At 56.9% G+C, this 15,150-nt stretch overlaps 1 protein-coding gene across 2 annotated transcripts; it reads left to right on the top strand.

Moving 5' to 3' along the window:
• Positions 1-6,666: 6,666 nt before the first annotated feature.
• Positions 6,667-9,406, top strand: KNCN (kinocilin; the record flags this gene model as incomplete). Of its 2 annotated transcripts, none has more annotated exons than XM_079728304.1 (4): positions 6,667-6,817; positions 7,921-7,989; positions 8,458-8,532; positions 9,327-9,406. In XM_079728304.1, the coding sequence occupies 4 exons, from the start codon at positions 6,667-6,669 to the stop codon at positions 9,404-9,406; spliced, it is 375 nt and encodes a 124-aa protein (XP_079584430.1). The 2 variants fall into 2 exon arrangements, with proteins under 2 accessions (XP_079584430.1, XP_079584429.1); XM_079728303.1 differs by having other exon boundaries at positions 8,431-8,532.
• Between the last annotated feature and the right edge of the window lie 5,744 nt (positions 9,407-15,150).

Genomic DNA, 15,150 nt, shown 5'->3' with positions numbered 1-15,150 from the left:
AAGGGGTTGTCTTTGAAAGGGAAACTATCACTTGTCACTTTGCATAATCGCCTGCGGCAGGGACATCTCCTTACTGGGCTCCTGCCCACCTGCTCACCCGCCTGCGGATCGAGGATCCAGCCCGCTCTCACTGGCTGGGGCTGCGGCCTTCAGGGAGCCAGCCTTGAGAAGCATCAGTTGACAGAGGCTCTTCCCTATCTCTGCACTGTCACCCGCCTCTGGCGGTCCTTCCACCTTCCTCTGTCCTCCGGATGTCCTCCCCCTTGGCTGAGGGAAGCCATCCCCTCAATTCAGGGAAGGGCAGGGAGCCTTCTGCATTCAAGAAGCCAGATCAGTCTTCCAGTCGATAGCTCAGAGAAGCACATAATCTTTCTTTGCCATGACCAAAATGTGTCCGTCATTTATCATCCTCTTCCTTGTTTGATTGCTGCTGAAGTCAGTATTACTCCGTTTTTTACAATATTTGGCATTTTTTCTAACTGTGCTCTTCCAACATAGATGAGACTTTAAGCTCCCACTGTGAGCCCATGGACTTTCCAGAGCTCTTAGGGTTCACTCTTCTCTCCTGAATTTCCATGCATTTGGAAGGTTTTAATGAGCTATTTCCTGTTACTCTAACTGGTTTTAAGCTGTTCAGATGAAGAGTGACTTGGAGACCAGTGTGTCTGCTGCTACCTTCCTCGAGCCTGGTGTGGAGGGCAGCGCAGGTCTGGGGCACTGAGGAGCTCTGTGCCTGATGTGGAGCCAGTCCGGAGGCTGCCTACCACCATGGTCTGAGCCATGTGGTGCCTTCTGCTGGGGAGCTGATAGCTGAGCATCAACTGAGCTGCTTAGTTATCTAAGAAAATCGATTTGCATATGTCAGATGTTTTTAAAACACAAGGATGCTATTATGCATTGTGCTTATTTTAATAAAACTGTTTTAAATTCTAGTGCCTTCCTGGTGGTCCTTTCTTCACCTGCAACCCTGAGAAGGAGACAGGCCTTCTAGAGAGGGGCTGGGTCCAGCCGAGGGGGGGTGCCCCTTGTAGAGACCTCTGAATATAGCACAAGGTGAAGGAGAGATCATTGCTTCTCTTTTTTAGGTGAGGAAATGAAATTCATCAAACATTTGTCAATCTCCTTTTCTGTGCCAGGACCCAGAGATAAGTGGGAAACAGCCTCTGCCTTTTAGGATCTCCCTATCCAGTGGAAGAGGCTGTGTCAGCAACCGTCACACAAGCTGGCTTCAAAAAGCACTTTAACAGGCGTGCCCTGTACCCAGCCCAGCCCGCCCACCCACGTGGAGCAGAGTCCCGTCTGTCTGAAGCAGCACTAAGCCTTTCTTGAGGCTCCATCCTGTGCCTGGGACTGTGCTCGTCCTGCCAGAGTTAGTAACAAAGAAAAATGGCGCCTCCATCCACAGTCCTCATGTTCTTCGAGCAGAAGGCTTCTGTGCGCGTTGCCTTAGTAATCCTCAGAACCAGACTCAGAGGACTGTATGGGGAGGGCCTTTAGAAATTCCCAAGGAGGTGGCAGAGGGAGGTCTGAGTGTCAGGGCACAAGACTGGGCGCTGCTGCCAGCGTTGCTCCCTGGGGGAGCAGAGAGCCGAGATGGGGTGCGGGGCTCTTCCCTGTGGGGGCAGGTCACGGGCCAGGCTGCCAGGTGTTCTGCACCGTGAATCCTCCATGTCAACGAGGACATACTTTTTGTTGATGGTCCTTCCTTTGCAGGAACCCTTACCATCCTCACGTCCCCTCTTCATCTACCCGGTGTGGGATGGGCTGGATAAATTGGCCTGCAGAATCTGAGCCTCTTGACCCAAAGTCTCCTTGTCCCTGGGGACTGGGAACCAGGGTGTGACTTTTGTCTCTGGACTCCAGCCCCACCCTGGTCAATCCTCCAGGTTGGCCCAGCAGGGATGTGACTTACAGGAGCTTCCTGGACCCAAGTATTCCACCCATCCCACTCCCCAGGTCCACCTGGCAAGGCCTCTCTCATCCACAGCTCTGCTTAAATGCTACTGTGCCTACTTGGGTTTTGCTGGCATTATTGTGCACTTACTAAGTAACAAGTACTTTCTGAGAAGCTCACAGGCATTATCTCATTTAATTCTCAGGGCAGTTATATGAGGTAAGGTGCTATTTTACCCCACTTAACATGAAAAACCAAGCAGAAAAAGGAAAAAAATAGCTTGCCCACAGCTGTAGAGCAAGGAAGGTAGAACTGGAATGCTTCCCAGAGAGACCTGATACCCAGAGCTGTGCTACCTGGGTTCAAATCCCAGCTCTTCCACTTACTGGCCTTGGGCCCTGGGCAACTTACATAATCTCTGAGGGTCTCAGTTTCTTAAACCAAAAATTGGGGAGGCTAGTGCTTACCTCGTGGTGCTACTGTAAAAGTTACAAATTAATAAATGTAAAGTGTTTAGAGCAGTTCCAAGCACACATAGTAAGTGCTCAATAAATATTACAGTAGCCATGATGGTTGTAGTTACTTTTATTGTTGTCTCCTGGGGCAGAATTGCTCAACTGGGCCCCAGTGATGGAGATGAGGAAAGCTTCTTGGCTTGTGTGGGTGGAGATGTGTCTGGCCTTTCCACACGGGGCTGACCTCTGGCCCTTTGTGGGATCCTCCTGCTGGCAGGCTGCTCTGTCCCTCTTGGCGGGGGTCCCTGTCCCCAAGGGGCAGCTGTTACGCCACGGGAAGAGCCAGGTTGGGGACTGGGGCCCTGGGTCCTAGTCCTTCCTCTACCACTGTTCACTAGGTGACCTTGGGAAGTCCCTTGCCCTTTTTGGGGACCAGGCCATGTGCCTGGCTCTGCTGGGCAGAGGCAGACATGCTGAGGGAGGCTCTGGGGCCTGGAACTGTGGCAGCCAGAGCCCCAGCTCTAGGGTTCACGTGCGGGCTGCCCTTAGGAGAGGCCTGGAGTGTCCTGGAACTCAGGCTTCTTGCCTCAAATCCAGTCTCGGCAGGCCTCGGCCCCAGCCCGTCCTGATTCAAGTGGACCCTGAGGACTCCTGTCTGAGCTCCATCTGGGGGCTCAGGTACAGGGATGGAGTCTTTCTCCCTCCAAGTGTCCACCTGCCTGAGCTCTGAGGGCCCCTCCTCCCTTCTGGCTGACTGCCCCTCTCCAGATCCAGCTCGGTGAACAGCAGTGCCCTAGTCCCATGCCAACTGCTCCAGCTGCTGAGGTCTGAGGGGAGCAGTGAGAAGCAAGGTCCCCCCCACGGCTGGCACTCTTGTTGCCATGGTAGCAGTTGCCTTGGAAGCCACTTCCCCGACTTCAGCTTCCAAACAGTCCAGGAAAGCTGCCTGTCCCCCAGGGGATCAGTGAATTAATCAAGCTCTTTTCCAGGGTCCTCACCCCTCAAGGAAAATAAACAGAACTAAACCAAGCTGAGGCCTTTTCACCCACTCTTTCTCCCCACCCCCATGCCACCTTGGACTTGGTGCTTCCAGGAAGGAAAGAGCATAGGCAGGCACCCTCCAGCCCTGGCCTCCCTGTCAGACAAAGAGATTTTGTGACAGAATTCAGCAGTGACTCACGGCCTAGCCACACTCTGGATCCGGGGGCCTGGAGGACCGAGGCTTCAGCTAGGAGGGCTCTGAGCGTGGGGATGGGGACGTGTGGGGTGGTCAGGCTCTAGAGCCTTGGGCTCCCATCTCATCCACCTGTGCCAGTAAGCTCATCACCCAAGGGCAAGCGTGCACTTTCTTTTTCAGAGCTGGTACGGCCATTGGCAAGTCTCCCTCTCTACATTTGTAATCAACAGAGGAGCAGGTGTCACAGGTTTCCAGTAGCCTTTAGTGACCCTCCTGTCCCATGGGAACGACGCAGGCCTCAACTGATTCTTCTGAACACCATGTCTCCCTCTGATGATGGGGTTGCCAATTCCTCCCACCTCAAATAAGATAATTTAGAGATGTGCTAGCGTACTTCCCAGCTGAGCGGGGAATCTGGACGTTGGGTTCCATCATGGACTCTGAAGCCGTCCTTCCACCTCCCCATGTCTCGGTTTCCCCATCTGTTCTGGAAAGGAGCTGGGAGGTCCTGTGATCTTGGAACTGATGGTGGCTTAATGTGTCTCTCCTCCATATGCTCTGCTCTGCCTCTGTGCCCTGAGGGATTTATAGTGTCAAAGGAAAACTCTAATTTAGAATTTGTCTCCAGTTTTTAGAGATCAGGGTGTTCTGGAATCTGAAACTCACAATGCACAGGCACTCCTGACTCTGGCCCCTGCCATCCCCATCCCCATTCACCAGATGAGCAAAGTGAGTCCCACAGTGCAAGGTTCCCACCTCGGAGATGTGGCCGGGGAGCCTCTGTCTTGCTGATGATATGGGAGCGTCGCCCTCAGCCTGACACCAGGAGAGGAGCCGGCACAGGCCCTGCCCGGCCAGAGTTATGCAAACACTTAATAGGGGCCGGGGGCATGGTGGAGGGTGTTCAGGTTCCCAAAGCTTCATGTCTCAGGAACACGTTTTCATGGACAACTATTTTGATGGCTCCTTCTAAAACTAGTCAGTGGGGGATAAATTATGTGTGACAGAGACATGGGTTGTCATTTGATGCCTAATTAGAGGAATAATCAGACCTCATCCTGGCGAGAGGCACAGGGGATGTTGGCAGCAGCAGCTGTGGCTGGGATGCCACCTCCAGGGCCTTCCTCGTATGGGGGCTGGGAACACGGCCCTGGGGCCCATCGGTGCTCTGCGGTCAGCCCTCCTCTCTTCACACCTTTGAGTTCACACGTGTCCCCGCCCAGGCCTCACTCCAGCTTCCTGACAGGGCCTTCCCTCAGCTGAAGCTCAGTCAGATGACCCTGGCCTTCCCAGGACCCTACCCCCACCCAGGAAAGCCTCCTGTTAGAGACAGAGGTCCCATGGTGCCCGCGGCCCTCCTCTTTGCCAACCCGAGGTGGTCGTACAGGTCCAAGCCCTCCCTGAGCTCTGTCCTTGTGTCCAGAAGCCCAGCCCAGGTGCCCACTAGCCATTCAGTGGTGCTCACTCCCTGAACCTGTCCTCAGGGGGCTCACCATCTACAGAGGAGACAGAGTGTAGGGACAGGTGGCAGGCACTTCCGTGTGGGGATGCAGCCACTCAGGTGCCATCAGGAATGGCTCTGCAGAGTTGGGGCTGCCCAAGCAGGGTCCTGCAGGATGAGGGTTCTCCAGATGGCAGAGGCCAGGTACACACTCAGCAGAAGAGCCGCAGAGGAGAAGGGGGGTGCCGGGAGCAGAAGGAGCTGTGGAAGCAGGTGGAGGCCAGAGGCCTTGGGCCTGGCTGCATCGGACATCAGACATGGAGTGGAGAGACAGGAGATCCAAAGAGAGGCCAGTGGGGCTGGTGATGGGACCCTGGGAACTGTGCTGATTCATTAACGGCCAGAGAATGCAATTAGTGATGAGGGCTGGCACTGGGGTGCAGGGCCGGGCTGGGCTGGGTTACTGCTGCCCGGCCTTGACTTGGTGGCTTCTGCAAGTAGGTCAGACAGGCTGGGCAGAGCTCAGCCCCGAGGTCAGGAGGCGCCAGCCTTGTCCCCGTCTCCTGACCCCGACTGCTGACACCCAGCCCCTGCCAGTTCCTCTTCCCAACCCTAGGCCCCTAACTTGCATGTGTTTCCTCCCACCCCTGCACCCACCACTGTTCTTCCCTGTCAGCCACCACCCCCAGGATCCCAAGGCAGATGGAAGGGCTCACCTTCTCAGCCCACTGGCAACTGAAAGGAAGCCTACCTGAGGAGAAGAGGGTCACCTGAGATCGTCCTCAAACTAGGACCTCTCAGCCCTGCCTGGGGGCCCAGAGGTTGATGGGAGCGGGGAGGGGAGAGAGGCGGGGTTAGCGAGGGGACTTGGAAGGACCCTCTCCCACTCCTCCTCCTGTCCCCGTCGCTGTTCCTGTCTCCTGAGCCTCGTCCAGGTCTCCTTCCATGCCTCTGTCTCTGAGTCCCCAAGCAGAGGCCCCCAGGTGCACCTCCAACCAAAGGGACAGCAGAGTGGGTCCTGAGCATGTGGCCAAGGAGTCTCCTCACATCTGTGGCTGCCGAGCCGCATGTGAAGCCACCCACTCATCCTGCCCCGTACAGGACCAACAGTGGAACCTGGGCTGACTGCCCTAGTGGGCCTGTGGGCAGCAGCTCACATTGCAACCTCATAAATAACTCAGCACCTCCTGCCGCCTGCATCTCTGAGGAAGCCACGTCCTCTGGACCACTCCCCCCTCCCACCTCCATTGCTTTAAACTTTAATAGGCCGAGGCTCAGTGGCAGCTGAGCAGGCTCCAGGGAGCTGGGGCAGGAGGTCCTGGGCAGGGGAGCTCGGGCTGAGCTCTCCCGAGAGGAGGCTGACAGGGGAGGACCCCATGGGGCAGTCCCAGCTCTCCAGAACTCTGGCAGCCAAGGCAGGATGTGACCAGGCAGAAGTTCCAAGAGTGGCTTCCAGCTTCAGGGGCCTTTAGGGGAGGAAGAGTAAGCTGGGGTGACCTGGGAGAGATCCTAGCTAAGACTATTGTCGGATAGGGTTGCAGATAAAGCCAAGGGTTACCAGCCCAGAATCTTACTGCCCAGAAACTCCCTCCCTAAAGGTGGAGCTCCAGCAAGGAGACATCCGAGAGGACTGAGACCTCCAGGGCTCTTCAGGGGAAAAGGCTCCGCTGGCTGGAGACTGTGCCCCGGGTGGGCCTGCATGGACATCCCCATCAGCAGCAGAGACTTCCGCTGCCTGCAGCTGGCCTGCGTGGCCCTCGGCCTGGTGGCCGGCAGCATCATCATTGGTGTCTCCGTGTCCAAAGCTGCAGCTGCCGTGGGTGGAATCTTTATTGGTGCCGCTGCTCTGGGTGAGCAGGTGCTGGGCTCGGAGAGGGAGCCGGGGCCATGGTCAGGTGAACGAGAAATGGAGGGGAGAGCTGGGTCATCAGGAATTTGGTTGGGGAGGATGGAAGCAAGAGGTGTGAGCAAGGCAGCCATGGGGGGCACGGGGAGGGAGAGGGAGATTGGGGTGAGATTCCCCAGCGCACTGCAGGGGTCAGGAGGTGTGGAGGAGGCACTGGTGACCACTCCTCTTGGGCTACTCCAGCTCCGGCTCCCAGTCCCAAGCCCTGGGCTCTTGGGTTAGTGTTGGGACTCATAAGCCTGCTGGGGCTGAGTTGATGGGGGGCAGGTGGAAGAGGACAGAGTTCTCTGTGGGAACCTCCTTGAGCCAGGACTGGATCCAGTTCAGAGAGAGGGCTTCCTTTTCTTTTTCCAAATGTCGCAGCAGCAGATCTGTCTGTCCGGGCATCTATCCGTCTATCTGGGACAGTCCCACTCACCTCCCCACAGTGGTGGTGGGTACCATCCCTCGCCGCACTCCGCCACCCTGGGCCACAAGCAGAACCAGAAGCACGAGGCTGGTGGGCTCTGGGCGTCTGTACCTGTGAACTCAGGCCAAGGGCCACAGACCCTTGGGAGCGGGCAGAGCAGGACCCGCTCTTCTGCTACCTCCTCCCCAGGTCTGGGTGAAAAGGAGCACATGAGGAGCACCCCCAGTCCTGCCCTGGGGGCCCTAGGGGAGGGTGGGGCATCAGAGAGTTGGGGAGTGTCAGTGGGCCCATTTCCAGCCAGCTGGGAAGGAAGAAAGCCAACCTGCTCATCACCTGGGCAGTGTGGAGCCGGGAGCCTGGGCCTTCACAGCCTGTAGCCCCTTCTGCAGAAGGCACTGCTCCCCAACCCCTCCTGGGGCCGGGTATTGGGGAATCCCCCACGCACACACTCACAGGCTGCATTTACACACCCACACTCACAGGCTGCATTTACACACCCACAGTCCCAACCCTGCCACTGGGGTTCCTCCCATGCTCACCCATAATCCACCCCCAGGCTCACAGCCCACAGCTTCATGCAGCTCGGACTAAACAGCCTCCCTCCCCATCATGGAACCCCTCTGCGTCTCTCTTCTCAGGGCTCCTCGTCTTGGCCTACCCCTTCCTGAAGGCTCGGTTCAACCTGGACCACATCCTACCTACGATAGGTGAGTCCTCTCCCCGGCCCCCAGCAGACCCCCCTGCCAAGGACTGGGTGAGACACTTTGTTTGTAAGTCTGTGGCCCACTCTGCAGTGGAGCCGAGCCCACGTGTGTCGCTGGTACTGGCTGCGTGTGAGACCTTAGGACCCTTGTACAGCTCCCCTCCTCTTCTCAGCTCCCCACATACGTGCTCCCATCTCCATCAATCCTGTGGGGCTACGTATCCCTGGGTCTCCCCGGGACCTCCACCTCCTTAAAAATCTGCCACCTTCTCCTTCCAGGGCCCATTTCTTCCACCTTCACTCCTCTCCCCAGATCAGCTCAGATCATGTGGGAGACGTAAAGGAATGTAGTGGAGCAAAGACAGCAGCAGGGATGGAGAGTAGACAACAGGAAGGACTTCCCTTCCCAAAGCTGGACTTGATCTGAGAATGGCTTGGTAACCAGGGGTCTTGGGGTGGTCTCATCCTACAGGGAGCCTGAGAATCCACCCCCAGCCAGGGCCAGACCACGGGGAAGGAAGATCCAGCGCCAATGGTAATAAAGAAGGTAAGTTCCAGAAATCCCAGAGTCCATCTGCCATCTTCCCCCTCTGGGTACACAGCTCTGTGGGGCCCCAGAGAAACCTTGAGGGAAGTGCAGAGGGGACTTCTCCAATCACAGGGAAGCAGCAGCGTTGGGTATTTCTTCCATGAGCTTAGTCAAAACCCTTCTTGCTCCCAGCTGAGCTCAGCTCCTCTGGTCCCCAGGGTTTCTCTGTCAGGCCCAGCATGGCACCACACTGCCCCCTTCCCTCCCCTAGGCCCCATGCCCGCTTATTTTCTCACTCTCCTCTCCCATTGTGGAATCCAACTCTCAGAGCTGGTACCTGAAACTGGGCATCTCCCTCCTCCCTCATCCCCACACACTGGAAGATGCCAGAGCAAGAGTTTCTCAAAGACGCCTCCACCCTCAGTGTCTGCAGCCAGTGGCAGTGCTTAGTGCTCAGCAGAAGCTTCCATTCCAGACACCCTGCCAAGCACTTTACATGTGTTAATTTGTTTCATTCTCAGAACAGCCATATGAGGCAGGTGCTATAATTAGCCCCACTTTATATATGGGGCAACTGAGGCACAGGGAGATTACGTGAGGCAGCCGGGAAGTGGTGCGGCCAGAAACCAGGCCTTCAGCCCCGAGTCCTGCCTCTAACACCCACATCATGCTGCTGTCCTCCAGAAGGGCCACTCTGACAATCCGCGCCTCCCTCCCTCCCCATTCTAGCCCGCTCTGACCCTGGGTCCCTCTGGGTGGCTCTGACCCGGGACCTGTCTACTCAGCAAGCCCTGTCCTGGTCTCTCCCGCAGGAGCCCGCAGCAGCCTGTCCACCGTGAGCAGGACCCTGGAGAAGCTGAAGCCAGGGGGCCGGGGGGCTGGGGAGGGCTGAGGCAGGGGCTGACGGGCTGCCCCCTGCCCTGCCCTCTCTTCCCACCTGCTACCCCAATCTCAGAGCCTGCCTGGGTCCAAACCAGAGATGAACCAGGTCCTGGAGATGCCAGACCTGCTTTCACCAAGGCCACTGGAAATGGATTCCCTGTGGTGGGGTGGGGCCTGGACCACGGTGTCTCTGGTTTCAGGCTCTTGACCTGGATTTTCTCTCTGAACTGCAGCTCGGCTTTCTTCCCTTTTTGATCTACTGGTTGGATCCTCTGGAATTTGGGTGATACCCCAGTCTCTTGCTCCAGCCTGGCCAGGGAAGTGAACCACAGGCTTACAGGAACCACACTGGGTCTGGGCCTGGCCCTGGGCCTCAAGAGCTCACTGGCTGCATAGAGGGCCTGGACCAGACTCCCCTGAATATCAAAAGCTCCAGGCAGCTCCTCAGGAATGGGCCCTGAGCAGCAGGGAACCAGACAGCGGCATAGCCTAGAAAAACAAAATGGTCGCTGCCTTGACAGGAGCCCAGGTGACGCACGGGCCTGGAGGCTTCCAGGAGGAGGTGTCTCCTGAGCTGAGCCCTGCGCTGAGACTCTTGGGGTTTGACTCCACTATTTAAGGCTTTTCATGATCTGACTGCAAACAAGACCTCTAGCCTTCCTCTTCTCCCCACCCTCTCACTGCTCCTGACCATCTAAACACGTTGCAGCTCCCAAGCCTTGGCTTGTGTTCTCCTGGATGGCCCCCACTCTGCTCCTCTCTGCCTATCAAATCCCCCATCCTTAAAGGCCTCCTTCCAAGTGTCCCCTTAACCACAATGCCCTCCTCATCCTCTTCCACCAGCCTCTGTCTCCCTCTCTCGACACCCTCCAGGCAGGTTGAAGTTTTCTTTTTCACAAAACAGTTACTAATCCTGTTTAAACCTACTGTCTATTGCCCTTTTCCAGTTACCATCAGGGTGCACAGTAAGTGCTCAATAAATGTTAAACGGCTTAAATTTAGTGGAAAAACAATTCCCTAGGCTTTCCCGGGAGAGCCACTTCAAGTCTCCACATGTGTACAGGGTTTGGAGCCAGGCTGTACAGGAAACATTGCTCCTCCCTCCACGCCACCCCTCATACACCTGCGACCTCAGGGTGAAGCAGAGCCGTATGACCTCTGTGGAGACATCTTCTCCATTGGACCTCTGTCCTGGTTGGTGAGCAAAAGACAAGCTAGGAAGAGTCTCATTCTTCAAGAATCAGTGCAGATGACACCTCTTCTTGGAAGCCTCCCCTGACTTCTCTGTGCTCCCACAGCCCCAGGGCTCCCCTCCAGCACAGCTCCCAGCACTCTGAGTGGCCTCTGTCTACTTCCCCCTCACGAGAGTGGGAGCGCTGAGGGCCAGGCACGTGGAAGGTACACAGTGGATGTTGGAAAATCACACCAAAAGCAGGAGAGAGCACCCCATTGTACAGATGGGAAAGCTGAGGCCCTGCAGGAAAAGGACTCATGAACTCCCATGGTGAGAGATTGTCCCAAACCTCGCCTCCAGGCCTCTTCTCCTCCCCACCTACGGCTCTACCCTCTGCTGTCCTCTACACAGGCCCCAGGGTCCAACTCCCTGACCACAGTGGGACAGACCTCCATGGATAGAACAAATTTCACAAATGCTGGTGGGCTGGGGAGACTTTTGTTCCTCCAGCCCGAGGGAAGTCAGCGTCCCCCTCCTTGCATTTCCCTCCCGCCTGCTCCCTCTCCCTTCTCCAACAATAACTCAGGCCTGGTTTCCTTGATCAGTAAGGAAACGCTTCCTCCGGTCCATCTTCATCCTCACCAGCAGCACCCCGAAGAGATGCCTAGGGGTGGATGGGGTGGAAGTGGGGAAGGTGGTGTCTGAGCCGTAGGGACTGTGGTCCCCCACCTCGTCCACCATCAACCCTTCCCAGCCGTGATCTCCCCCAGGCAGGGCTATGGTATCCCAGATGCCTGGCAGGGCCGGGCACAGAGCAGCGTTGGGCATCAGAGCGGATTAAATTGGGAAATGAACATGTGAAAAGGCAAGAGCTATGTCCTTTGGGAAAGAACTGGGTGGGGCTCCAAGGACCCTTGAAACTCTGGGAGTTCTCAAGGCCTGGGCCTGTTTCCTCTCTTTCCCCTGCCATGGGCTTCCTGAGAACTCCCTTCCCCCAGTCCAGGTGAGCGTCCAGATACCTCCTCCCCAACTGCATCTCTACCCCTGACCCCCACCCCCTTCACCTGGTCCCAGTAGTGGCCGTGTGGAGACACATGACTTCTCCCCATCCATGCTTTGGAAGAAGCTGAGGTTGGGCCAAGCAGGCAGGGGTGGTGCGGTGGGTAGTGTTAGGGGAAAGCGCCCTCTCCCCTCCGAGCAGGTCCGGAACCCTCCATTCAGCGTGGGGGGGGGGAGGGGGCGGGGACAGGGACAGGTTATAGGACAGCAGTCTGTTCAATAAATGAAATCAGTTCTATCCAATAGCCCTGTTCTGACCTCAACTGTGGATGTGACTAGCCAGCCCTGGGCTGGGTGCTGAGACTATACCAAAGGTGGGGAGTGATTGGTCCAGACAGCCCCCTGGAAGTCACATTCCCGCTGGGCCAACCTGGAGGACTGACCAGGCTGGAGCTGGAGTCTAGGAATAAGACTCACATACTGGTTCAGCAACCCCCTCCCCCCTCCAGGGCCTGGGCAAGAGACTGTGAGGCCTCGAGCCTCAGTTTCTTCATCTGCAGATGGAAGATGAGTGGTCCCTCCCAGGCCACTGTCAGGATGAAGGTTGCCTGGCGCGTGGTTCACATCAGGGCAGATTTATGAATGGATGAGTGAATGAATGAAGAGGGGGTTGGAGATGCTCCTCCAGCTGAACTCCCCCAGGTCCTGGAAAATCAGCACCTCAGACTCCCACCCAGTCCTCGCCAACACAGTCCAGCCTGGAGGCAGGCCAAGCACTCCCTCCCCGCTCCCACCCCCGAAGAAACCCCAACAAATCCCACCAGGAGCTGTATAAGGGGCTCGTGGCCACACCTCTTTCTAGGATGCAGGATATGTGGAGGGTGATTGGAGAAGGGTTGCTGAAAACAAGCCCCATCCCCGGAAAAATCTTCCTGCTCTCACCGCTCCATCCCCCTCCCATCCGCCCCCCAAGCCCCACCCCCGCCCAGGGTTGGGAATCCGCCAGAAACTGAAGACAGAGCCAGTGAGACCTACACCCCTCGCTCTAGAGTGAACGGCAATGTGTCCATCCCGGACTCACGAAGTCCAGACTGAAGAGTGTGTGGGCGGCTGGGAGTTCATTGCCAGGCGCTTGAAAAGCGTTAAAACCTAGAGGCGGGGAAGGGAGAAGGGCGGTGCGGAGCCGGAGCCAAAGAGAAGAGGAGACTTGGTGGGAACGCTGATCCGTGGGGCGTCAAAGGGAGCCGAGGGGCCGCAAGGAAGCTGAGATGGGCGCTCTGAACGGCGCAGCCCACAGCCAGGGCCCTCCCGGCACCTCCGGGTCCCCGGGAGCTGCTCCCTGGAGCCCCTCCGCCCTCACGCCCCCGCCCACCCGCTAAGCCCGGGATCTGCAAGCCACCAGCCAGGTGAGTGAGGGGGGCCGGCCGCCGCTCCCCCCAGCAACCCCCTCCAAGTTGGCACCCCCCTGGCTGCCCTCCTCTGTAGGGATTCTTCCTCCCCTAGGGGTTCCCGGGGGCAGGTCCGGCAGAGAAGTGTCCACTGGACCGGCTCAGGCAAGTGCAAGCTACAGGCACGTTGGGGGAGGCTGGAGGGAGGGCAAGGGGATGAAAGGAGAAGGGAGACGCTGGGGAGGGTAGCTTTAGGGTTGGAGGAGATACTCTATATCCAGCCCTAAACCCCAGGGGAACTGAGCAGTGCCCAGACAAGAGGTCAAGCACCTGTAGCCTTGAGCACAGTTCTCTGAAAAGAGATGAGAACGACAGAGAGGGAAACAGGAGAAGGGGGACACACAGCACGGAGAGGCTGCCTTGGGCCCCTCTGCTTTACCCTGATCCCTCCCCCATCTTTAACTCAGTAAGAATCTGCCCTAGAATCCACCTCCAGTCCCCACCCCACAAGCTGTCCACCACACCCTCCCAAGACCCAAAGTGAGGAGGGAATGGGGAGAAGTGGGCACAGAGCGACTTCAAAACCAAGAGACAGATAAAGGCAGGCCACAGTGGCCCCTCTGACCTTAACCATTTGTCTAACCAATATTTTCTGGGCACCTGGGGAGACCCAGATACTCCAGTGGGGATGTGGCAGCAAACAAGGTGGACATAATCCTGGTCCTCAAGGTAGACCAGTGGGGGATACAGACCTGGACACAGCAGTTCCCCATCACCGAGGCAAAGGAAGGCTTCCTGAAGGAAGCGATGTCCCAGCTGCGCTCTGACGGTTGAGCTGGAGTTAGCCAGGTGAACGTAGAAGGCAACAGGAGCAGCAGCGTGGCCACCCGACCACACCTGGTGAGTTCTGCTCCGCTCCAGCAAAATCTAGAGGGCTGCCTGGAGGGAGCTAGGGCTGGGAGAGCCCAGGAGGGGTTTCAGCAGGGAGCGATGGGGGAGGAGAGTGGAGTGGGGTAGCAGCGAGACTAGAGAGGAAGGGATGGGTTCTAGACCGCTGGAGGGAAGAATCTGCAGGGCTGGAGATGGACTAAATTGGAAATGTGGGAGGGAGAGCCTGAGGGAGGAGGAGGTGCAAGGATGGAGCCAGGTTTCCGGCTGGGAGTCTGGGCTTTGTGGGAGAAGATGAAGTTTAATGGGCTCGTTTCCAACAGGAAGAGAATGTTCCCAGGAGGGAGCGTTCAGGGGTCCAAAGCTGTGGAGAGGTCAAGTTAGCTAAGGACTGAACTGTCCTCACTGAATTCAGCACCGAGGAGGTGACTGGTGGCCCTGGAGCAAGCGCCTTGGGAGCGCGGTGGCACAGAAGAGCGACGGGAGTGGACTGACCTTTGAGAAGCGGGTACAGTAGGGAGGGCAGACAGTGCTCTCAAGATGCAGGCAGGTGTGGGGGAGGTGGGGGCTTTGTTTGGTTTCAAGAAGGAGAGGCTGGAGTGCCTCCAGGAGGTGCAGGCACGGTGAGAAGGGCTGAGCACTGACTAGGAAGGGGGACGTTCCCCGGGAGCCTTGAGGGCCTGAGCCGTGCCAGAGACAGGGATGCACGAGGGCCCTGCTACCCAGATGGTGATTTTCTTTTCACCTACAAAGCTCAGCAGTTTGGGTACAAACGTGGAGGAGACAGAAAGCTGGACTGATGCAGGGTCGAGGCATCACTGGGCAGCTTTGGCAGAAGGGCAAAGGAACAAGTTGCAAGACAAGGTAAACTGCAAGAGGGTAAGCGAGGTAAGGCAGTGGGGGTTCTCGGGTGGAAGCAGAAAGAAGCCTAGGCAAGAGGCTCACAGAGAAAATGTAGAGAGTTCCAGGATTGCATTAGATCAGAGCACTGTTACAGCAAGAAGCTGCGGAGTCATGGTGAAGAACACAGATTTAGAAGACACACAGCCTAGGTCTGAATCCCAGCTCTGTCACACATTATCACCATGTCCGTGACCCTGGGCAAGTGATTCAACCTCTCTGAGCCTCTTTGTCCCCATCCAAAACTGGAGATGGCAATAGCATCTATCTATAGGGTTGTCATAGGGCTTAAGTGAGTTAATAATATAAAGGGCTTAAAACAGTGTTTGGCACATAGTAGGTGCTGTGCAGGTGTTTCTATAGTAGTAGCAATGGGGTTTAGTCAAGAGTAGGATGGCTGGGTTT

The sequence above is a fragment of the Hyperoodon ampullatus genome, assembly GCF_949752795.1.
Source record: "Hyperoodon ampullatus genome assembly, chromosome: 2".
Lineage (NCBI taxonomy): Eukaryota > Metazoa > Chordata > Mammalia > Artiodactyla > Ziphiidae > Hyperoodon > Hyperoodon ampullatus.
This window is presented reverse-complemented; position numbering and strand designations above follow the sequence as displayed.